Genomic DNA, 26,397 nt, shown 5'->3' with positions numbered 1-26,397 from the left:
AATATACTAGGCAGGCAGATACCTCCCACCCATTCCTCACAGCCCCCCAGGCGTTAGTTCCCTCTCTTTGCAAGCAGCTAAGCGGGAAATAAATTTCCAGAAGAAAAAAAAACAAACAAAAACAAACACGGCAGCCTTGACAGTTGGCGATCAGTGGCTTAGAAAACACAGTCAGGATTACACCAGTGCAGCAGCTAAAAAGGCTTAAATTGAATACACCTTCAGTCAGCCACGCAAATACATGTATATATATGTAAATGCACAGAAAGCCATTCCATCGCTGCTTAGTGTGAATGTTTAAATAATGGGGAGGACAACAGTTTAATTAAACGGGCAATGAAGTTACTCCCACCTAACTGGCTCTTTATAATAATAAAACAGCTTTTTCTCTGAATGATCCTGTCTTTTTTGCTCGGCTGCAGCATAGGTAGGGGTGTGTGTGTGTGTGTGCTTTGCATTGTCAATCTATCGTGACGGAAATGTTAGCCACACGCGACACAAGATGGCTTTCTAGACATGTAGCCCAGCAGCCAGCAAACTTGTCCGGAGATTACAATGAGATTATGGTGTTTCACAACCCCCACCGGAAGGCTGCTCTGTATACCTTTTCCCTGTTTCAAACGACGACCGAGATCTACTTCTCAAGGTAACGCATTTTTTTAGGGCGGACATAACCTTACTTTCAAAATCATCTTTCTTTAGAAGGACGTTGCTGAAAATTGTACCTCCTTCTCATTCCTTTGTAAGGCGGAAGCAGGAGGAAGTGAGAAAACCTTTTAGTTATGGACATGTTCTTTGTCGTATCTCAGAGAATACTGTGATGTCCTTTCCGCAACTCAGTCTCTTCTCAGTCTGGCTGATAGTAGTGATGTTTCATAAGACTCACATTGCCATCAAGAAGGAAAAGAAACTGCACCGAGAGGATGTCGCGACGTCTACTGCAAGGATGTCGTAATCAAGACAAATGGCTGCAGAATTTTCTCACCTTGAATCTCTCTCATCACTTCCCTTTGTTTTCCATCTCACCTTCCCTCTGAACACTCATACATACCTCCATGAACACACAACCACAAAGAGATGAAGGCAGAAACATCACCCTACGGTTTTTCTTGCTGGCGTTAAAAAGCCTATCATTATTCCCTAAAGAACATTCCGTTTTGAAAGTGCTCTTTCACCTGCTCAGCTTCGGCATATTATTAAAGCCGTTGTCTTAGTCATGACTGCGCAGGATGTGCGTCCTCACACTCACTCGCAACGTAGTACGTGATGTGCAGCGTGAACGTCACTACACAGTTTTTAAACAAGCGTAACAGGTGACAGCTTACACTCCAAGGTGACAACATGTACACAATCCTAACAGAATGTAGACTGACGTGACAGCGTGTGACGTACGCAATATAACGCTCCTTCAGCTGCTGATTTCCATGAAGAACTGAAAACGACGAAAGAAGCTAACAGTGCCATTTATTGGCTCTATACACTCAGTGGACCAAAACCATACCAACAATAAACTGATGACATCATGGCCAGTGAAATGAAATTGCTGCTTCAGAAACGGTCTTTCTAGGGAGACTGAGCTTGGGTCCGGTCGGTAAGAACAAAATAGCTTTGCCGTATCCGATGCTGTGTCCTAGTTACAATATTAGTGCAAATGTAGGAGATGAGTAAGGGTTAGGTTGTTGACATCTGGAGTCTAGTCGCCAGTGATTCAGGTTGTGAGGACAGACACAACTTAGCGTTGCTAGAATAGAAAAAAAATCTTTTCTACAACTACTAACAAGAAAGTTAGGAAGGTATTGTAAGCTTCTTCGTGCAGATTCCTCTAAGATAATCTCCTTCAGCTTTAAAAACAGCCATTAAACCGAGAAGACGTGGACCAAAGCTTGTTCAGGTAAATAAAGGCAAAGAATACTTTCCTACACACTCCCTCTGTATTCAGGACGGCAGCAGTGACAGCGCTCCTCACGTCAAGCTCCTGTCAGCCGCTAGGGTGCGCTGAATTATGGAGACAGACGAGAGCGCTGTCACACCCATGAACTCGCAGCTTCCGGCATCATGACGCCATGTTTCTAGCAGCAAGCATCGTCACTTAACCATTCAGTAACCACGATCTCGTCAGGACCACTCACTGTCAGATGACATCATCATTCCCGACAAGGGCAGGAGAAAGGCCGCAACCCTGTGGACTATTTCCTTTTTCCGGGATTATCTGTCTGCATAGTGCATGAACCTAAAGGTCACTGGTTTGAATGACCTTTAAAGCTAGTCTTTTATTTTAAATTTTAAACCTAACTCGACACTGAAAGGAAAGACAGCTTCGCAAATTCTTTCTTCTGATCTCTCACTGCCCTCCTCCTCACTTCCCTCACGATTACTCGTCAGACACGACTAACGTAAGTCTCGTTTACGGATGACCTACCCCACTCGTCCTCAACTTCGGTATATAATTCCACCCTCAAGACTTACTTCTCCCAGCAGTATTTGAAGGAAATATTGCTTCTGTTGTCTTCGGTTGTTAATATTACACTGTGCATATGTTCATTGTATGTAACGTGTTGTATGCATAAAAAGCCTTAAAATATACTTATTATATTTGTTCGTGTAAGTGAACAAGCTTATCTCACTACCTTTGCCTTTTACGTACCCAATCATTGTACAAATAATAACTTTTTTGCACTTTAGTAATATATAGTCCTTTAGTAAACATATTATTCTACATATGTAAAACACTTATAAATTTTATTATTCTCAATATTACTATCTTATGTAACTGACCTGCACTAAATATTAACGATGAACGATGCCTTACCTACTCTCATGTTGTGGTTAAATAATTTGACACCAAACTCCACTCTAAACTATAAATAATGTAACATAATTATCAGATAGGAACAGTGAGAGAAAGTGTGGGGAGCACGCATATAGCCATCGTTATTTTCATTTCTGCACAGCGTCTCTCTCAGAGAAAGAGGAAATATAAGGGCTTCTAGAGAGGACATGCAAAATTGCCTAATGTTAACAAAAATGTTTCTATCAACATCCAGGGACGCATCGATAAGAAGTTAAACTGATAATTGCTTAAGTCAAAAACACCTCGTGGACCGAAAGTTAACTTCCCTAGTCATCGTAAGATCTGCTTGACCGAAAGCAGCGCCGTTAAAGTCGAAAGTAATAACACTTCTCTGGCTGAGAGTATCACATCTTACACTGCTTGTTCACTTTTGCTTCTAATGCACAGTAATAACTTTTATGTCGAGAGCAACGCTTCTATGTCCGAAAGTAACAACTCGTAGACCAAGCGTAAGAATCTTCACATCAACAGTAACACTCCTCAGACCAATAGCAACACTCCTCAGACCAGCAGTAACACTCCTCAGACCAATAGCAACACTCCTCAGACCAACAGTAACACTCCTCAGACCAGCAGTAACACTCCTCAGACCAGCAGTAACACTCCTCAGCAACACTCCTCAGACCAGAAGGATACGAGTGACGTCTCAGCCTCAGTCACATAACTTTCGAATGAAAAAAAAAAGTGTTAAGCACTTGTTGTGAGATCCTCATTAAGATCACAAGACATAATTATTTCCAACATGAGGCTACACGTGGGAGGATGGGGTATTCTACGAACGACTTTTTAAAAATTGACTTTGAAAGACTTATTGACGTGCGGGCTGTGCTCTTATGCTGAAGTACCTTCTTGTCCAGTGCTTTATGTGAGGAAGAAAGCAGTCTTCTTGAGAAATGCTCATTTTTTAAGTTTGTAAGTGCTGGCGCTTCTTTTTGAGGATTTCATATGGTGATGATGAGGTTAGTGCTTTTATTTCGCTTTCAGCTACTACAACTCATATTCCGTCACAACGACTACGAAAGTAAATAAAATCATAATACAAAATTTTACACCAACAAGCTGAGTTAGTTGATGAAGATGATATCTGAAGATGCTTATGTTTATCTTTCTCTTGGATGAAGGTAAATATTGTTTCCAATCGCCAGTCCATTGACAGGAAAGGGGAAAAACCACCACAAACTCATGTCGTTAAGTCCGTCTTCAAGGCAAAGGTGTTTTTTTTTTTTTTTCTTTCGTCCCATTGAAAGTTGCAGTAAGGCAAAACTTTTTCTGCTTCTTGAACTCACACGAAGGGAAGGAAGAAAGTGTCGACAGGCAAATATTTTGCGCCCATACACATGCGCAAAGCTCGTCCATAACCTGACAGATATGGAAAACGTTTGACGAAGTTCAGTAAAGGATTTATATAACCGTCATCTTCAAAACGAATATGTGTGCCCATGGTCTAGTTAAGAAAATACATCTGTCATGGTAAAAGAAATGAAGCCGTTGTGTGTTCCTTGCAGCTTATGTTGGAGACTGCTTGGCGTTGCTTCCCAAATGTATGCGACTTTTGTTGAAATAACAAAGTTTGGGTAAACTGTCATTCCCACTTTAGGACCGTGGCAATTTCAAATTACCTCGCAACCGCAAACACAGAAGCTGAGAAAATTTATATTGTGTGAACACTTTAACCGACGTTACACTGCAAATCATTCTTTCAACAAACACTTACACCAGACATCTGCTGTACATCTTCCGCTTGAGGGAAAAGCTCTGAAAGTCATTCTACAAGCGAGTCACAAAAGGAAGGGTGTGCTGGCGGGTAGGAAAGCAAGACTGCCGGAGAGAGGTACGTCTCTTTCGTACGGAAACGGGTGGGCAGAATTAATAGTAGTGACAAGAACCTTGGCGATTTACTGTCTAGCCTGTAGACATTGAGGAAAGGGTGGAGGGTGTTTCCGATCTCACGAGTAGCGCATCCAGATCACCTTTCGCAGGGCTTTTCCTTGATTCTTGGCAACTAAAACTCCTCGAAATTAAATACAAACAGGGACAAAAACTTGCACTGTTATTCTCTTGTGTAGTTTTACAGCCTCTTTCCGGCTGTGTGGTATTTTCAGTTACTTTACTTTGTGGTTTAAAAATGAAACTCCCCTGTCATTATTGGAGCCAAAGTCAGTGCGAAGTTTAGGTGTGCCTTTGACAGCAACAACAACACCTCTCAGACTATCTCAGTGAGCCCGGGGCTCCAAGCCATGATGCCCACACAAAATGGGGATGGTGAAAAGCCCTACCTTATTCTGATGTCACTAACAATCCTTACGCAAGGTGTGCATGGTGAAAAAATAGACTGCATCATATGTCACTGGCATGCTGAGAGTTTAGTCACTGGTATACAGGACAGTTGAGAAGTAAATATAAATTCGAGGTATCACCTAAAATCCTACTCTGAATAGTCATCACACTGTTACATACTTGATAATTTATAGCAGCGTCACACTCACAAACATACGGAAGCGCGCACATCCCCATGAGTCCACACACGCACACACGCAAAAATACACGAGCGTGTACTCACAGCCACACGCCCACACAAACATGCAGACATACACACACGAACGAACGAACATACACGCGCATACACGCATGGAAAAAACAAACGGGTTTCGAATAGAGAAATCAAATGTACTTCTAATAGAGAAATTAAAACCATTCGGCAAAGCCCGCTTTCCATGCATCGTTACAAATATTGCAGATTCCTTTTTTCACAACTCTTGGCAACGAGCGCTCAGTCAGTAAATTCGCGTGTGAACCAACACAAATACATCCGCACACTTGTAATTGCCTTCCTGCCTACGACATTAGTAGGAACATACTTATTCACACGAAATAATACATTACATAAAACACCACTGATCTGAATTTAATGGACTGATCCTGGGTTAGCTCTGCTTAAAACCGATGTCACAATGTTGGTACTCGTAAGATGATACTGTTTCCGCATTGGAGATGCTTTGCCATGTATTTTAGTATTTTTTATAAAGTGTTAATGTTGCATATTTTGCGTTTTCTTGGACTGCTTTACTTGTTTTCTTTGAAAGCTGAGCATGCAGGTGTGAATCTGTACATGTCCATGCTGGTTTCAATGACGAGTAGCAAGACTGACGCGGGATGGCTTCAGCAGGTTCTATCACAGTGCGCATGCAGGTCTATCCAGCTAGTTGAGATCAGTGATGGAGTGACCAGACACATTACATATTTCTATTACACATATATTGTACGCATACTGATATGTATAAAATAATGATTGGTTAACGCACGCGCGCGTATACACACACACTCTTCTCTCTACGCATCCACGATCCCATACAAATAGAGACAGAGTCTGGAACCCGTATTTTGTTTTTAAATTTAAACCTGATCACGACTTCAAGCATGGCAAAGCCAAGATTACATGTGAAACGTGTGCACCACCTTATCTTCTTCTTGGTGAGTTGGTGAGCGCATTTTCACTGCTTTTTCGAGGCTGACTTGTTTATTTTACATTTCGTTTAACTGCCAAGAAATATCTGCCAGATCTTCCACGTGCACAGCCGTACAGTTCGTGTGTGGCTCTTCCCAAAGCCTATTACCTTAACCCCTTGGGGTCGATTTCATGCTTTGTATCAGCAAAGTATAAAGCTCATCCATGTCGGTGATGTCAGTAGTTTAGTCTCGGCTTGAATGTGGTCGGAGTACCGATTCCTTCTTGAAGGGATCAAGTTTAATCTTGCTAATAGATGCTTGGTTTTCATAAACATGCCCAAATTGCTTCACAGCCGCAATAATGTGACATTTCTGCCCACGTGATCTCACAATTCCCCACGCAACCTCCTTTCAATAAACAAGATGATAATGGGTCTTTTTTCTTTTCATTTTACTTCTTGTTTTAGTTTTGTGTACTTCCAATTGATGTGCAACTGCACAACTGTGTCACTTCTCTATGAGCCGATAAGCGGTAAACATACCGGTAAACATATTCCACCAGTGCAACAGCTTCATCACACAAAGGTATTAGTAACTGCTCAGTAATACCAAAATGTCAACAATTATATCGTGCAAGTATCCTCTCTAAATTAAGAGGAATGTAAAGTTTCCTAATGAACGCCGACATTTTTTCTCTTACTGTACGCAACCAAACACCAAAGACTATGATTCTTTCGCTACTGCTGGTTCTGCATTACGAAATATGGTGGGAGATGCGTTAATGACAGGTGTGTAGAGACTCTTTTACAAATGTTTTGTTCGCGACAACGTGGTCGACTCCCACAGCTTTTCATCAGCACGGATAGCAAGTCTCCCTGACTATTCTTAAAGGAAACCGCCAGCAATAATGATGTGTATGTGACCCACACCCAAAACTACACAAACGCGATGTAAATAAAGAAGTCTGGTGTTTTCTGCAGCGGCAGACGACAGGTAATTTGTGGTTAAGTTGTACAGGGCTGTTTTCATCACGGAGAGACGGAAACAAGATATCTACCTCGCACAAACAACTTCAGGCAGACAGAACACGGACTAGCATTCTCTTTCACTCCTCAGTAAGCAGTAGTATGTACGTCACACACACGCACACACTGGTGCAGACTGATGACGTCACAAGCTTTGTGTGGAGCACGTGGGCCCGTCTCTCTCGTTAGAAAGCTCAGATTGCGTGACGACAATGTCGCCACCTCAAACAACTCTTAGCCCTGATGATGTTATTCCTTCACTTCATTACGTCACAGTGCACCGCCAGCTGCTGGGGCTGGCACCGAACTAGCAGCTCGCTTTCGTCCGTTTGGCATATCGGGTGTTGGGGGGTGGGAGCTGCGTGCACTGCCAGCCCGGCAAGAAAGACCACTTCCACCAAGCTACAGCCAGTTGCATCAAAGCTACACTCCGCCACATCCAGCTCAGCCACTTTACAATGGTCAAGTCTAACGCAGTTATGCCAAATGTCGTTAGAGGCTTGAAGGGTTTGTACTTTGTAGTACATAAAAGGTGTCAGAAACTTCAAGCGTTTCACGCGCCTTATGGACACTTTTATACTTCCCCTGTTCCGCTTTCATTCTCGTATAAGGTGTAACCGTGAGAAAGACACCTGTTCCTGTCGCGGGAAGGACACGATGAAGGAAAGGTAAATAAGACAGCACAGGGTCACAAGCTGAAAGTCCTCTTTTCGTTTTTCTTTGTCCTCTGGAGGTCGTGGCTCACTTCCACATCTACGCAGTGCGTTAACGAGTCAGCGAAAAAGAGAAAAACTCACATTCAACATTTCCGCGTTGCATTTCCACGCCACTTCCTTTTCCAACCACTCCTCGTGACGCGCGTGAAAAGAAGAAAATAAAAGTCAAGCGTACCGCTAGAAGGTTGGCCATGGAGTTCCAGTCATCATGGCAAAAGGTAAAAAGGAACAGTCAAAAAGATCGGTTGTAAAAGACTGCACGAGTATAGGAAGAGTCCCAGATCGTCAATGTGTAGTCCAAAGTGCGGCTGGAGACGAGTTCCCTGTGAAGTGTTGCGCTCTCATTTTCCAGGAGGAGGGGTCGAAGGCGAAGATGGTGGTTTGAACAAAACAGTCTGGAACATGGTTGTAGCTCTTGCTCACTCCCACACTGACACCAGCGAGCAAGAAGAAAAACACTTGCCATGAACACACGGACAGCCTATGACGGCATACATCATCTTCTCTTTGAGGTCACTTGTCTTTTCGTGTCATAAAAGTGTGACTTGATGAAACATGGGGACACATGCGCGAGGAGTTTTATTGCTACCACCGGATGACCGCTATGCTCTGTCTATGCCTTCGTAAGTTTAATCTACAAGGTTGCGGGAGGGTGTTAGACACATCAGCAGACACAAAATGTTAAATGAAACGGGAAAGTGAGTGAAGACCGAGAGAGAATGGTAGGAAAAGGCGGGAGTGTGAACAGTAAAGAGTGTGCTTGTGTGTCATGAAAGTAGAAACTAACAACATGGCTTATAAGCAAGAATGGGAGAGGGAGGTGGTGAAATATGAAGAAATACAAAAATGAAAATGAATACAACAAATTTAAACAACAGAAGCCAGATAACAACCGTAACGACGAAATAGTGGAAGAAAAAAAACAGCAAGACAAGAAAAGAGAGAAGGGAGACATAAAACGATTAAAAAGGAAGAGAAAAAAAAAGAAACCATGTAAATTAGCCAACTCACAATGCTCGTTCTGAAGAAGCAGTCAGCTCTCGCAGAATCTCGCTTTGATCACACGACGCCATTTCCGCGCTGATTGGTCTCACACGAAGCAGAACACACTAAAATGTAAACAGATCCCAAGGTTTCCGCTCTTGTGACAACAGAAACACTTGAAGAATGCGAATTTCCCTCCTTGTCTGCAACGGACGGCCTTGGCGCCACTAGAAGCACGAGTCACAAAAGCAGTGCGGATCCAACGATGGCCCGTCGGCAATTACTGTGAAATACACTTGCCTGTCGAAGGAAACGCGAGGATTAAGCAACTGAATTGAGACACAGGCCGCAAAATGTAATCTGTGAACGCTGCGAAGGTAATTTCTTTTGAGAAGTTCAAATAATTCTGGCTCTTTGGCGGCACTGCGTGTAAATGGGTTAAGGGCACCGATTAAAACTTTGCTGCTATCGAATGTCCCAGTCACTCACTGTTATACCCATCTGGTTCATGTGGCAAAACTGTTAACCATTTCAACACCCATAGTCGTGTAATAATCCTTGTCGCGAAACCAGAGGCCTCGGCAGGGGGAAATAATCAGCATTTTGCAACGCACTCTGACCTCTGAATTTAGCGGAGAAGCCGAACGCTTGAGGTCCGTTGGGACGCGCTTAGAACGACCTCTAGTTGATGCGCATGTGCAGGATAGTGCTATCACCACCGACTCCGCATCCCAGACTTGAAAGTTTTGTTGTTTTTTTTTTTCCTTTGGTAAGACGGTTTGCAACAGAATATATGTTTAGAGGCCGCGCAACTGGTAAAACATCATCTTACTTCACTTTTACCAGCGGGCTGCCGTTGATACGTGGCCATCGACAAAATAAAAGCCTAAAACCTTCAAGAAATGACTTCGCAAAACTTTATTCTGCTCTTCTCTGGCTGAGCATCTGCTTATATAAACTTATGAGTAGTCACACACCTCCACAGAAAGTCTCGTATCTACAGCATGCGTCTCAGCTGACAGTAATGTCACCGAGTCCGCGCTCAGCCTGTGACAAAAATGTTTATCTCCGTGACATGTGATGTTTCGGAAACAAAGCCATCCTTGCGAGCAGATAACAGTGCATTGACAGCACAGACCACACAAGTGCTGGATCCCTTAGTACCAACTCCCTCTGTTTACTAACAGTTTCACCGACATCTTTTGAAGTTGGTTTACTTTCTCAAGCAGAGCAAAACACTTCTCGACTTCAACGAATTTTTAACCTGATCTTATCTAGTATACTTCACTTGCAGCGATCTAAATTCTTCCGCGCACGATCTGACTAAACGGTGAAATAAGGACGGCTAGGTATGTGCTCTCGGAAAGTGTTCTTCCACTATGACAGGCATATCACATGACAGGTGTGTGGATGACAAGCTCCACACACCCGATCTCATTTCGCTGGTACGGTTCAGTAAGAGTGGTACAACCCCCTCTTATTTTCATAGAAGAAGTTTGTATGTCTTCACCTCAAGCAAGCACTTTGTTGTCTATAGAAGCAAGCAGACAGAAGAATGCTGACCGCTGCGGGTATCTACAGGTAACTCCAGGTGTTGATACCACAACGTCTGGATGAAGCGTCCGTGCGTCAGCAGCTCTTGGCAGCCTCGCACTCTCCGGCGGTCGCCACACGTCTGGTCCAGGCTGCAACTTGATCGAGAATCTGAGGCACGCCAGCCAGACAGGGGCTCCGATTATATCAGCTGAGTATTATGCATCCCTTGTCAACCAAGCTTTGTCCTTATTGTCCGCCCATTGAAAGGCAACACCTGGATATTGTCTTCTAGGTTTTCTGTTCACACTTTAACGAAAGGTGTGGACTAGTGGCACAAGAGAAGGTTCTTTTTGGCTGAGACCCAGAAACGGGATCTCGACACTCTACTCGAGGAATTTCAAGATTTTTTTTTTTTTAAGGTTGGTAGCGTCCGGCAGATTTATTACGCAAGGAGCAAGAAACCTAGCTACAATTTTATAATACAAAGCTTGGCCGCGCGAGCAAAAGTATTTCAGGAAAATTCCTAATGAAAACTCAACCCGTTGTGTTTCGCACACCCACAGCTCGCTACAGCATCCACGTGAAAGCTATGTGAATAAAAATGACTAGATAACACCTTATTCACTTTGTTCACATCTTGATTACACAGCTTTTACATGAAACAATACAAGATCTATCTACGGTAACGACACAGTAAGAATACACTCACGCTGCACAGCTACTCCCCGCAGGGTCTCCAGACTCCGCGTGTAGGTTATCACAGTGTTCTATACTCCACGTGGAACTGTTACAGATCACCCGCACTCGCAGCATCCACTCGTTCCTTCATGTACCAAAACCAGCCGTGAATGCGATCCGTTTCGGCGAAGCCATGGCACAGCTGACAGGGTGAAACAAGGTACCAAGCCCTTTTGTTCGTTTGTACAAACCCTCGCTTGAAAGGGGTTGGCTTAATGCCATTTGTCACAGGATGAGAAGCCCACGGCGCTTAATTCTCTCTCGGACCCAAGGGTGTGCGTCCCTTCAGCATTGGCGGCCCTGCAAGCCGACACGCTATCTGAAGCTCTCTCTCTGTGGTGGCTGTTGCGGTATGTCAGTGGTGGCCACCGACGTAGGGGCAGTGTCAGCGGGTATTGCCCCAAGAGCGCTCGTGAGGTCAGACGGCCCAAGGGCTGCAATATGCACCTGCTTTGGCGGTCTTCTAGGTCAGCGCACAGTAGACGCTTTAACTGCTGTCCTCCTCCCAGCCCCGGCGTGCTTGTGGAGACGTCCCCAGTTTGTCTTCAACCTAAAAAATAAAAGCAGACGTAGCACGGATTAATTATGACTCAGAAACAAGGCACGCGGGTTTTTTTTTTTTTTTAAATGGGATTCCTCTACTCGTTTCGTGGAGAGACTGTGAGGGGGATACTTGTCGTAAAACTATCTTGGTACTAACTTTACACTTGTTGCATACAAATGTTGGGGTTTCCTGCCTCTTTACTGTGACTTCTATCTCCTTATTAATTCCTGTGCCGCTGACAGTAACGGAAACAGGTCAAAGTCGACAGTACCTGTACCTGTATACTACAGCAGTCTTCTGCTACTTTGCCAAGATCTCTTTTTACAGGCTGGACCAGCTTGTTATATAGCTTCAGGTGCTGACTAGACGTGAAAAATCCCAATCAACATTCTTTTCATGACTTTATCGAATCTTCCCCCACAATTGCTTCATGATATCTTAATAAGCTACTTTTTTATTTTCTTTCTTTCAATCCACGAGACATTAAGATCATTTTCCTGCTGACGGCAACCAAGTAAATTGTAATCCATGAAGCCCCGAAGCAGAGTGAATCAGAAAGAGATTTTCACTTTCTTTTACTCTAAAACAGAACCAAAAAAACTTGATCAAAGAGATCGCACCCTTACAAGTCTGAACCGATAATTGGCCAGCGTCTGAAGATAGGAAATACTTTCATTTAAAATGTCGCAGTTGTAGCCAGCATGCTGAATGAAGGATTCCTGAAGATGACTGGTGGCTCAGTTCGTGACGTGGACAACCCAAATGATGCTGCTCAGCCATGTTAGACGAAGTAAACGACAAAGCTGAGAAATCAAAGAAATGTCTCAAAGCAGCACAGACTTCTCTTATATTTCAGCGACAGCACCCTTCACAAGCCAACGGGCGCTTGACGAAGCGCTCAACAGTTAGTTTTGGCGCGCGCTACCTGTCAGGGGAGCCCACTGTCGTATCTTTTGGCTGTTTGTTCAAGAGACGGTTGAGCCAGCCACTTTGTTTACTAACACTCAAATTTCAAAAGCCGCCGAAATCCATTTCAGATTGTTGTCTGAAAAATATACGAACGTACAGTGGAGGCGCAAAACCTATCAATAGTGCCACCAAGTGCATCCGATAATGGAAAACAAGAAGGCAGAAGGCGCCACTGTCAAAATAAACAAAGAGCTGCCACATGTAGTTTATTTGCAGTAATTAACACCAGTGCCTCTGTTTACTTCCGCGGGGGAACGAATTTGAATTGAAAAACGTGAAAGAAGATATAAGACTTGGGCATTTTTTGCTTGAATTTAAAAGTCTCTCCCCTCCCCCTCAACAAACACACACACACACATTTTCTTTTATCTTTGCGCTCTCACATACTACATAAGCACATCTAGAGATGTGCACGCATATTCATTCATGCATAAGAAACGCGAACGCCCAAGTGCAGACCGTTGGTAAGTACTGACATATACATCAACTACACACGTACATCCCTCGCGCTGACATACATATAAGGCATACATCAGCTAAACATACATCACTCGTACTGACGTGCACATAAGGCATACATCAGTCACACATATACATCACTCGTCTCACAAAAGGCAGCCTCTTCTTTTGTGCTCAATGGTGAAATATTATCTCTCTTTAAAAAATGAAAAGGAGACGGTTAATTATTGGTTAGAACGACCAAGAATCTAAAACACCTCGTGAAGCCAAGTGGACCCACATCTATCAAAAGCACATTTGCTGATTTTCTTTGATGTGTGAGAATCTAGCAAAGCTAGCACTGACATCCGTGTGCAGTACCGAAGCTACTCTCCCCTTCAAGTAAAAAAAATCCTTAATCTCTCTTTCTCATGTTTTTCTGTTTACGTTCTTCTGTTGATCTCAGAAAGCGGAACATCTTACTTGGCGCTGGAGTTACTGGTGTGGGTGAGTGGGGGTGGGGTGGGGACGCTGCGCCCCTCCATCTCAATTTTCGGGATAAAAAGGTCACAGGTCCAAGAGCGGGTGAATCATATGTTCCTATCTGATTAATGGTGGGAAAAACACAGGGCCAATCAAGAAGACAGGCAGGAGAGAGGAAAATGAGGGAATGTAACCCTTGAAGTAAGTCTAGCTAACAAGGCGCCGCCAAGGGAAGCAAATCATTCATCTCCCCTGTCTATGCCTCGTCCACCACCACCCTTCAGGTTGCTGTCAAAACGACTAGCACAAAAGGCTGCCTTTGTACTCCGATTAAGCGCCGCGCACATTAAACAAAACGCTGGTTTCACAGAACTCTGTTAGGTATGCCTGGAGTGGTAGATATTGTGAAAGGATTATCCTTACTCCCTGGTATGCACACATTATACCGCTCACCGCTCTTATTTTTTAGGCTATTTCCCCCTTTCCCATCTCTCGTTCACCCGCACATCTTTCATTCATTCAAATATTTTCGAAGAATTTTGCCCTTAGCTTATACCTAGATTCGCTGACAACCTCTAAATCTCTTGCCACCGGAAAATTAAAGGGGTTGTGAAAAAGGAATTTATTCAAGAAACTCTAGAGAAGAAAGTGTAGACTACGGAAGGCTGAAATAAAAAATAAGAACGGACCAGCAGATAAAAAAAAGTTATACAAAAAATCCCACTAAAGGTTTGGTTTGCTAGAGCAGTTGATAAGAGAAAAGATCATTTGCTTAATAAAATGTTATTTGTGTTTTCATCTTTTACTGATTATTTTCACCATTGATTCTACCTCTGGAAAAAGAAGCTTTGCACATTTCTATGCGCGTTATCGTTTTATAACAGATACTGAGATAAAAGTTATCATGTATTCTTTTTAGGAACAGATACAAATCAAGATCTTTCCTTGGAAAAGCACAAATCGAAATTAATGTGAGAAATATGCTCGTTTCTCTCCCTCTCTACGCGCCCAGTGGCAGGGGCGCATGAGTCACGCGAGACTGAGAGAGGACGAGAGCGGACGAGACTGCGAGAGGACGATGGTCTGGCGCTGAAGGCCGTCTGCGGACAAGATCAAAGCGAGCGGCTGGGAGCGTGAGTCAGGCTGTACTGCTTGAAGACAAACCCAGGAACCCTCCAGACCAAATTTCTCGACGAGGTGTGCCTCGCTGGAAACTGTCTTGCTCTTATAATCCGTATTACACTTGCTACACATAGGTATTCTTCATGTCCGTTTAGAATAATTGTAGGCAGGGCTCTAGGTCGTACATTGAATATATTATTTTCCTGACGTCGCTTCAAAGGATGTGCCCTGACGTCGTCTGTTTCACTGTCCCGTCTTTCATCTTTGTTACAGCTTTCTCAATGTCACACAATTCTATGTGGAGTATCTGCAATTACATAATGTACAATTTGTCATGCGAACAGGAACATTGCCTGCTTCGGGCAATACAGGCTCGTTTTTAATTAAAAGCCGATTAACACTGAACTGGTTTCGTATTGATCTAACTTCCGTTTCTTCATTTGTCCGAACCTACAGCTGACCCAACCAAGATGGATGCTCTAACAAGCGCGACTGATCTAGCAGACGACCTTGCGCAAACCCTTCTAAATTTACCTATAAAAGAAAAAAAAAATGGAGGATGGAGGGAACCTTAGGATTGTGATCTTAATGGGAATCCGAGTGTCACTTTTGAAAGAGGATGAAGTGTGTGTGTGTTATTGCTGCAACTCCGCGGGGTTGTTGTTGTTTTTTTTTTTCTTTCTTTCTTTCTTTCTTTTTCCACATTTCACGACAGGTTGATGACTTCGTTAGCACAAATGACGAAAATTCCCTGGCAAAGAAATGAAGGGCTTTGCACATTGAACAACGCACCTAAACCGACTAAAAGCACCACAGTAAAGAAAATCTTACTCTTCACAAAAAGAAAATGCAAAAGTGCATAGAAACTGCGGCTAGACGTGCTTTTCAAAGATAGTATTGGATCACGTTTACAGGTAAAAATTATCGGCCCTAGTGAGCAGCAATCACAAACAAGACAGAGCCAATCCCTAAAGATATCAGGTGAAAAAAGAACAGCAAATCATCAAACACGTGCATATCAAATGAAGTTTACATTTCAAAGACAGGCGGCGCTTGTTAACGTCGCATCGTTAAGCGCTGAAGTAATCATAAGAGTCCTGCAGTTACCTGAAAGATCGCCAGCAGACAGCCACACACCTGACTGCTTCACAGATCACGAAGGAAAAAGATCTTAGTTTTCACCTTTTTATCCGCATTAATGGTATCACTTGCTCGCCTGAGATTAGACTGCCCTCGTGTTCGCTTGCTTTCTCCAGCGCGCAGTGTGTGTTGTATGCTTGCTCTTTTACACTGTTTTTCCACCATATCATGCAAGTTTTGATTATTCAATGGAGTAAATTACATTTATCCCATATCTTAATGTTCTATAAATCAAAATGAAACTTTTCCCCGACATTATTTTGTTTTATGAACTTAGCATCGTGACCTTACAGAAAGTTTATTTTCCCACACACACACATACGCGCGCGCGAACTTACAGGAACATTTACTTATTCCTTCTGGGTCTCTTTTTCGCTCATTTGTTTGCTGTCTGCAGTTTTAGTCAGTGAGTGAGCAGGCACACGATGCTCTGTTGTATCATATCATGTCGAGATGTAAGGTCGCTGTGGGAAAACATGCGTCAGACATAACACGGAAAACAGTGTGAAGGTGACACGATAAACAGTCACTTCCTCATCAAGATGAAACGTGTGGGGACACTCCCGCCACTTCACAGCCTCCCACCCATAGCAAGAAATAACAGGAGTGAGACTTTTTTCAGATGAAATGTCATTAGACATGCGCGCTGACGTCCAGCCCCAGTCACTGACACCAAAGATCTTTTACCGTCCGTCTTTGAATTTCAGAGATGTTGCCAATAGAGTGTGTCGCTCTAACCAACCTAGACAAGTTTGTTTTGTATGGAACTGCCAAAATTCATGAGACGTTGATGATAACTTCCGTAGTTTCCCCTATCACTGACTTTTTGCATGGAGTGAAAGGTTGAAGTTCCTGGAAGTGTGTCAAAATCTGTGAATGCTGGCGTGGAGATTAGCTTAATTTACCCAGTTTACATTACACGATTTACGACAACCCACCTTGACGCTTATTGGAAACTGTCTAGACTCTAGACCTTTGCACTTTTAGATAGTCAGTAGAATACACTGTAAACAGAACATTTTATACTAAACTGTGGACATTTTAATTTTAGAACCATGTAATTTAAGACCTGACGGTAAAATATGTGCCTGTAAGCCGTCATAAAAAATTTACCCTTGGTAAGACAATGACAATGACAATGACAATTCTTTATTTACGAGAGGTAAAATAAGCAAGAAATGTTTTTTTCCATTTACCCCTCGCCCTTTACAGGGAAAAAAATTATCTAAGTAAATGAAGTAATTAAGTATTATAGAGTAAATTGTAGAAAATATAAAGGAATCAAGATCTGGGTCTCAGTGACAAAAAGATTGGTTTGCTGTAAAATGTTATGAGTTAGGGTTAGGTTCTTGAGTACCATGTGCTAGTGAGTAGTCATGCAACGTTTATACTTAGCTGCTGTTTGGGAACGAGACACCGTCTGCACGTGGATTCACCGGAATTACTTCGGTGTTCGTAAAAGCTGCGTGAATGACGGTGTGTATGTGTTTATGTTTGTGTTTTTGCGCTTGTTAACTATTGTATGTGTGTGATTGTTCGTTTTAGTCTTGCCGCAGGCGCAGCTCACAAAAACGCTTAGCTAACGATTACTGCGCTAACCCAATACATGTACACACTTATTCTTTCCTCTGAGAAGTATCTTTCCCACGAGTGTGACGTCACGCAGGTATGTCCGACCTGCCTGTGAAGCCCGCAAATGCTTCTGTCTATAGACGAGATGGAAAGCCCGCAAGGGAAGCAACAAAAGTGTGTTTTCGTTGCGAGTTTATTTTACGATAAGCTGTCGTTCCCCAAGACTGAATTTCATTATTGACACACTCGACTGTCACCTGACAAGTGCGACTTCGGCTGGTCCTTCAAACGTCTGCGGCAGTAGGTTCAGCAAGTTCTGCTTAAAGAACCTTTAGAAAAATATAATAATATGCAAATGTCACAACAGCGTCGCTGTGAGACTCACTACTAACTTGTTGCAGGTTGTGTACAGCAGAGAAAAGCCTTCACACCAAGCGAAATAGAAATCTTATTTCAGACAACTTTTTTTCACAAACCTCCTTCAGTATTATTCTTTATCTTCTTAGTACACCAATTTTGTTTTTCAAACAAAAAAATGAAAAAATAAAAGTTAATTAAAATTAAAAATAAAAGTTTTACATTTCTTTAAAATACATGTCTACATACAGCACACTGTGCTACATCTAGTATTATTTCTAACTGGGTAGGTTACAGCTATTAACAGCAAGCCAGTGTACCCGGCTTCGACCTTGTTACTTACTGTCGCTGACTTTTCCAATTGCAATTTTAATTTTCTTGTCAACTTTCAATCTCTTGCTTTATTTGAGTCACGCATATTCATGCAGGACATCAATGTAGTGAACCAGTGAAAATCTTTCACTGGCGATGTGCCCCTAGAGTGAGGTGCTGACAGTTTGATACGGGGGCACGAAGTGTCCAGTGAAGGAGGAGATAAAAATGCTAGGAGGAGAAAACTATAATGCAAGCAATAATACAAAAGTTAGAAAATCATGTCTGCGCTGAAAGAAACAGGTTGCAACAATTCATTCACATGTTGCTCTTTTGCCTAGCTGAACAGGGCTGTCAACTAAAGGCACTTTTTGCATTTTTGTTAGAGAAGGCATCCATCAAACTCAAAAAAAGACTTTTAGGCCTAAAGCAACTGATTAAAATAACTTCTCCAAAATGCCCCTCCCCAGAATGGTAGATTTTGCTTGTCACGAAACTCTTTCGTCGCATGCCTGCTTGTTTGCCCTTCGTGGCGCTTTGAACGAGACACTTAGCATTATGGTTTATCTCTTCATCTCACATTCCCTATCAGTTACACAAAGAATCTGCGATTAAGTTGCGACTGAAGAGGCAGAACAGAGGTGGCGCGGCATATGTATCCAGAGGCATCCAGGGGCTAAAACCTGTTATTAAGCTGCTGTTGAGGCACGTATCACATATGGAAGTGTACAAACACGCGCTTCATTGTGAGCGAATGTGCATCGTATGTGTCAGGAAACAAAGTGTTTGTCAGTACGGAGTGAGCGAGTCACCGGCAAGTCACTTTGACACTTCTGTCACAACCTTCTTACACCAAATCGTTCTCATGTCCTATTAAATCGATCCCATCAAGCAGCTTTAGTGTTAAGTCTAAACTGTAAATTATGCTACAGCAATCTCATTCTCAAACCGGGGTCAAAGGGCATTTAATCTGAAACATTCTGTCAGCAGCTTGAATATTTTGTCTTGACAAAAACAAAGATGCATGCATATTTGCGTGCACGTGCAAGCGTGTGTATGCTTGCGTTCGTGTGTTTTGTGTGTGTGTGTGTAGGGGGGAGGGGGAGATGTAGGCACGCGCGCAAACGGGTGTGCGTCGGTAACCCTATTTCTCGATGAAGTCAGACGGACATGATGGGTAAAAAGAGGGTGAATTCTGGGAGATGATGATCTGGAAGGCAGGGCACCAGCAGACACACCTGGTCGTGTTAGAGATCTCGGCGCGTAAAGTGCATGATACTTCTCGTTTTATCAAGACACTCAAAACAAACACATGCGCCATTAACGCAACAGACGCTTCCCCCATCAGAAACAGCGGCCAGAAGAGAAACTACTGGATTTGAAAGAGATGGAGAGAGAGACAGCGTGGAGGGACGGGGGTAGGGAAGAGAGAGAGAGAAAGAGATAGGACGGTGACATGTGTCACCAAAACAAAATATCTAAACATTTGGGGTATTTTTTTTTTCAAATAAACACAAGTATATTTTATGTATATCAGATACAAAAGCGCTAAGATGGATTTTTTTAATTCTTTGAGTTTCTGCTTGCCGTTATTTTCATAAGATTTTTATTTTTGTTGTTTTCAGTTTACTTTGTGCGCAACGGCCAAGTAAAAAAGGGGTTATCGGCGAATAAAAAGACTTTTTTATAAAGTAAAACTCTTAATCGAGAAGAAAAGCTAAAAAAAAACTCGATGTGCGAAGTAAAATCTGACTCGTGGCCAAAGAAAAGCCACCGCGTGCACATCCTTCATGCATGCTGGAAAACGATTGGGCGATTTCATTGGTTGTCTAAGGCTTGGGTGAGATACGGCCAAGGGCACAGTGCCTGACTTAGATTCCTGGGCCGGGTCGCATAACAACGCGTACTTGTTTCCCATACGTACAACCCCCTGTAATTTCGCGCGGAAAGCGGGTAGTATGGGTATTTTTGTGTATAAATCATTAAACGCAAGCGATCAGGCCACCCCGTCATTTAGTCCTACCTCTCCCGCCCGAATCTTATCTCTCTCTTTTTCTAGCCATCCTCTTTTCATCTACATTATAACTTATGGTTCTCTCAGATGTGTTTATATTTATTTAATAAAAGGGTCACAATCTCTTCCAGTAGTCAATTAATATTAAATATTAAAAATGAGTGACACATTCCTTGCTCGCGATAGCTGGAGAACGCAGGAATGCCAGAAGAGCTTGCCATCGATTCTGACCTTCTTATCCGTGACACTTGACCTTACATTCATACTGTGTAACGTGATTTACACCAATCACCGATGGCAGATGTTGTGAGGTCACTGCGGTTACAAACATCAAACAGCTTAGTGTCGGCGACTGAGATGAGGACTGAACTTGCAGTGTAGCAGGTCATCACACCTGTCTGCGTGTTGACCTCACTAGGAACGACTGTAGCCATGTCGGCAGTTGAAGATAAGAGAAAAAACAGATAAGAGCGACGACGACGATGATGGTAATGAAGGTGATTTAAACAAGTTCTTTAAAAAAAAACAGCAGCAATCTCGTGAAAGCCGATGTTTTACTTCGATGTTGCTTCGTTATGGACAACAACAAAAAAGTAGAAAATTTGCATTGTAAGAGCAGTCTACCTGGACAGCATCTTGGGTGTCATACGTCCCTATGATGGTCTGACATCGTCCTTTCACAATCTTTTCTTTTAACACACTCTTTTGATTTGCTGATATGCTAGGAAATATATAAAGTTTTCTTTCATCCTAAAAACCATGACCACCGATAGATTCATTTTTTTCTTCAATCCATTCAACGTAATTATAGTCATCGGCGTGCGGGAGACTGAGTAAGAAAAGATAGAGAAGACTGAGAGTAAACCTGACAGAAGCTCCATATACAGTGGAACCTCGGTTAACGAACTTAATCCGTTCTGGAAAGCTGTTCGTTAACCGAAATGTTCGTTATCCGAAACAATTTTTTCCATAAGAAGTAAGGAAATAGATTTAATTGGTTCCATTCGCATTTGTTTTAATGAGAACAGTTATAATGCAATATAAACGGAGTTAAAACATAAAAACATTAACGAAAGCATTTAAACAGAAAACTTGCCGTTTTGAAAGCTATGAATCCCTCCATACGTGACATTATAAAATCGGGGGAGACTTCCCTTTTCTGTAGCTTTGAGGTTGAAGAAAAAACTTGTCCAGTGTCTGCTTCTCTGCCTTTTTTTTGTAAAATCACATATCCGACAGACGCATGCATTTCTTTTTCAATTCATTTGTTGGCTGCTTCCTTGGCTCTTAATCTTCTTTGGAGCCATGATTGGGATTATCTTATTAAATAAAGCACAACAATCACTAAATAAGAAGGATGCGCACAGGTAAGGAACGACTGATCGTAACTGTCTCGAGCGCGAATGATGACATGCTGGTCGGTCAGTTCACGTGGCTGTTCGTTATCCGAAATTTTGTTCGCTATCGGAGATAAATTTTTAACGAAATTTTTGTTCGTTATCCGAAATTTTGTTCGCTATCCGAGACAAATTTTTAGCGAAATTTTTGTTCGTTAACCGAAAAATTCGCTATCCGAGGCGTTCGCTAACCGAGGTTCCACTGTAGTGTCTATTTTCTGTAGTTTATCCTTGGGTTTTTCCGTGAATCTTTCTCCATAGCATTAATTGAAAAACCCAGCATTCACCTCCTTACCCATGGCTAGGCGGCGCCGATAGGCAGCTTAGAATGTTGAGGGACTGCCAAGAAAAACCCGTTAATGCTGAACCGATAAGGCTGTGAGCAATCGCATTAATCTGAAACCCTTGGGACCTGCTCTACAATGTCTGCTCTTCCGTCTGGAGATATTAGGGACCGACATACCAGCCGTCAGACAAACGAAGAACACGAAGTTCCCTCGCGCAACACAGTTTGCTTCGGGAGGGAACATGTTAACATTGTCGCTAACTACAGAAGACGGTTACACAAGTCACATGGCAAACAGATAATGCTGCTGTAAAAAAAAAGGCTACATAAAATTTAGAAACACACACACATGCAGACTGCTACATGGTGATGGTTTGGCTGTCCATCCACAAATCGCATTTTCATGGCCGCGGGATGAGGTTAACAGCACCCTGCAGAGTCCAAGATAAGTGATGTCTCTAGCATAGAGCAGGAACTTTTTTCCAACTATTAGCTGGAGACTAGTACGATACTCAGTCTACACACTCAAGTCTGAGAAGTCAAGGGGGTGAGAGAGTAATGTTTTATGTTTATTATTTCTTTATCGATTAAGGGACAACAATCAGCTTGTGTGTAGTCGTGTAATGTGATGAAAACAAACGCATACACGCGAACAGGGAGAAAGAAAGAGATGGTAAACTAACGACGAGAAAGGGGCTCAGTAGATATATACTTCTGTGCCGACAACACTTCAAGTTTTAATATCTTAAATGACTAAATCCTGATGGTTTTTTTCCTGAGAGGCTCACATAGTATAATCCTCCATCAATCTTTACATATCTCAGACAGAAATTTCTCCCCTCCCGCTGTGTTTGAACGATATTTGGTTTTGAGCTATGATGTCACCATAGACCACCATAATCGATGATATCAAAGTGTAGTAAATAGCGTTTATGAGTTACGATACGACGAATTTTAATTACTGAAAAACCAGTAAACTGAATTGAGCATGCGACTATAAGTGAGTCGTTAAGTCAAGAAAAGAAATTTAAAACTTTGATAAAACTAGAATGTTGCTCGCACTGTCGCCAGACGTGATCGACACAAGCAAGCTGTTACGAATGTTGGCAAAATATTTGTGTGTGAGTCCTGTGTTGACCGGACATTTAGTCCCGTGAAGGCTGGCCATCTAAGGCATAATATTCACTTTCACAATGAAATGTTACTTGATATCGGTGATGTCACTGACCGTGATTATTACATGTTGGATACTCAAGCATAATATTAGCAAAGCAAAGCAGAATTTTAAAAAAAACAGCAAATAGGAATGAACATCCTTGTTCCATTTAATTCCAGGAATACATTTGTGACCATCAAGCACTAAAGATGTGTTTATGCCCATCATGCATTTATACTGTAACTGGAGGTACATTGTTTTATCTCTTAATGCAGGGATATAAGCAAACACCCTAAGTAATACTATACTTGTTTAAACCTTTTTTTATCTACTCTTACATCTACAATACCCTTAACTAATGCCCCACCTTGCACAATTAGTTTTAACTTGTGTCAACTGGAATGGCTTTTGCCCTAATTTTGCTTGCTTCAGTTAGGTATTTTGCTACAGAGATAATCTGATGTTAATTTGTTAGTTTCAGTGCCTCCTCTACTCTGTGTGCTAGATGTTTGGAGGGAACTGTATTTTTCACAAGTTGTTTTGTGTGTTTCACCAGTGTCTTGAAAGTAACTTTCTTCTTCAGTGACATCTGTTTTATTACGGGCTGGACAGTATTTTGTATTGTTGCATCATAGTCAAACCTCTTATTAGCATTATGACCCAAGGTTCTAGTTCTCAGTATAGCCATCTGGATGTTACAATTAATAAATATTTCTCTGGCTACATATTGCCACTAAAAAAAAGAACACCATTGATATTTTTCACTATTTTCCATTTCAGAATGTCTGGTTTGGTTTAAAAAGCAGTTAAGACAATCTTTAATATTCCGTTATAAACGTTTCATCATCCCTTTAATCATGGTGAAGACTATGCCAGAACCATTGGCTGTCAGTACATTTCTTATGTCTGTACCCGACTTTGTTCTTTTTCAGACTCGTGCTGTTATCACTTGACCAGCTGTCTGCATTGTTGATACTAGTAACTTGGCTAGCTATCAATATTTAGGTATCTACATGCATACAGATGGTGTTTGTCCCTTAGTCATCCAACATCACTTCTGAAGAATAAAGGGGTACCTCTAAGATGTTTTATAGTAAAATAAATGAATATTTTCTAAAGAATTAATTTCTGCACTGTATGTCAGTACTGGTTTCCCCTTGGTGTTACAGAGTTAACAAACTTCAGTTTTTTTGATAGCCTTTAAAGTTTGTATCACTCCTTTCTTTCTTTTATGCATGATTCACTCCACATCACATTAAAAGTCATCTTAGTTGAGAATTACATACCTTGATATTTATAGCTATTTGTCACCTTCACTTCATTTATTTCACAAAATCACTGTTTAGGTGATGAGAGATACCCACTTTCCTGACAACCACTATATTGGCTTTATCAAATTCACAGTACCTTTTAATCTATCAGCTTTTTTGAAGCACATTTCGTTAGTTTTGCGGTCCAACGGTTTCAGAAATTATTGCATGTCAGCAAACAGCAGCGAATAGGTTTTAGTAGCTTCGGGTAGCAACTGTACACCATGCATCCCTCTTTTACTTGTGTTGTTAGTTAATAGTGAGAGAGAGACTACAAAGCAGTAAAATACAGAGATAAATTATCTGGTCAAAGTTTCTATCTAGCGCACAGACCTACCACAAAGGTTGCTACACACAGTATAGCTTCAAGCTCTCTAGTGTCCTGTTCCCTTTGTCCACATTGTGGGCCTCCACATGCCCTGTCAGCTGTCAGCTCAATTACAGCAGTAAGCCAATGGGGTCTACTAGGCTTTTATGATGATTGTAAGCTGAGACTAGAGACTAGTACACTTTTTATCATGACAGAGCTGTGACACTGCGAGAGACTAACATACTTTATATGATGATAGTAATTTGACGCCAAGAGTCTGTTCCCAACTTTGACATGCCTTGAAACATCTATGTTTTCCCTTGGACTCTCACTGAGCCACTTCTAACCTGAGCGGTATTAAAAATGAATCGGTTATATATCAGTTAAAAAAAATAGAAGCAATTAAGAAGAACTAAAAATAAAAAACGGGCTGTTATCAGCGTTTCAAAAGTTACAAAATTGTCCTCTCTTCACTCTTCTTGTTTGTAAACAAGTAAACAAAACTGCTCACTGGCTGCTGCTGGACATCATAAACAAAAGGCAGTTTCAAGATATTACAGTCATACTTATTCCCTGCTGATAGGGCCAAGTTCTACCCCGTGATAGCTTTGAGACCCCTTGCACCTTGTCGTTGTACACCTGTGATTTTACTATAGCGTCAGCCCAAGATTTCGTATGCCTCCTTCCAGCTTGGCTTTTCTTGCCCAGAAATTCACACTCCTAGTGAAAGTTTCACGTCTTGGCAGTGCGTGGCAACAGCTTATGAACCGGATACAAAGCCACGTTGATAAGGAAAAATATACGTTTCGGGTTTTCCACTTAATCAATAAACTCTACCCCTTTTTCCCCCTCCGAGTCCTGGAGAACGTTAAGGTTTGAGAAAGCAGTTAGCAGGGCTTCCGGGATGAGAAGTTTGAAAGGAGTGGCGGAGAGCTGCCTATCTCGGCACACAGTATGCTTTTCTCGTGAATCAATTAATGTTATCAGGGCTATGAGACACAGAACAGTTAGGCCGGGATAAATCTTGCCAACGGGCTGGGTAGCCACGCACGTGTAACAGACCGTACAGCACACTACTTACAAGCAAGAACGCGACAGCACGTGCAGAATATTAAATTTTGCACGTCCATTTCACTTATCAGTCGCTTGATATGCCGGCCTCTCTTTCCTCCATTATCCATGTAATTCATACAATCTAGAATAGACCCTGAGGTCAACAGAGGCTCACACTGTTAAATGCTAGTAAGCATAAATCAGAACCGACCCGTATCGCTACATTCATTGCTTGAGTAGAAAATCTACAACAACTTTTGACAAATATGACTGTGTTTACTACAGGTAGTGTAAGGGGATTGATACACTTGGCCTGTTTATATTGCCGTTTGTAAAACTTTTTCGCTTACCCCAAACACTGACATTGCCCTTCAATGTAGTTTCATGGTGACCCTTACTATCGAGAAATGGGTCAGCGTGGTTGCCCCTAAGAAGCAGTTCGCCCTTCATTCACCTTTCGATCTGCAAATATACTCTTCTCAAAGCTAGAGCATGCTGTTTCAACACTGCTCGGACTGGTGCTCTGTTGTGCGCATGCCCAGACGTCGGAGTGTATTGTAATGGCGAGTTGTTCAACTGCTTCAGTCTAGTCAGTCTGGGATAGTGAGCCATTAAACAACTAGTCTGGGAAATGGCC

At 42.2% G+C, this 26,397-nt stretch overlaps 1 protein-coding gene across 9 annotated transcripts in view; it reads right to left on the bottom strand.

The window, feature by feature from the left end:
• The window catches only part of LOC112559106, a 92,267-nt gene that overhangs the window by 41,366 nt on the left and 24,504 nt on the right, over window positions 1–26,397 (bottom strand). For 5 of the 9 annotated variants that reach the window (XM_025230050.1, XM_025230039.1, XM_025230034.1 and 2 more), the window contains one exon: window positions 9,051–11,847. In XM_025230050.1, the coding sequence (XP_025085835.1) occupies window positions 9,051–9,112 (62 nt within the window). In that variant the 5' untranslated portion in view covers window positions 9,113–11,847. The remainder of the gene's footprint in view (window positions 1–9,050; window positions 11,848–26,397) is intronic. The other 4 variants (XM_025230041.1, XM_025230043.1, XM_025230037.1 and 1 more) reach the window with 3 other exon arrangements.

This window comes from Pomacea canaliculata, linkage group LG3, assembly GCF_003073045.1.
Source record: "Pomacea canaliculata isolate SZHN2017 linkage group LG3, ASM307304v1, whole genome shotgun sequence".
In the NCBI taxonomy this organism is placed as follows: domain Eukaryota; kingdom Metazoa; phylum Mollusca; class Gastropoda; order Architaenioglossa; family Ampullariidae; genus Pomacea; species Pomacea canaliculata.
The sequence above is the reverse complement of the archived record's forward strand: the minus strand, read 5'-3'. Positions and strand labels throughout refer to the sequence as shown.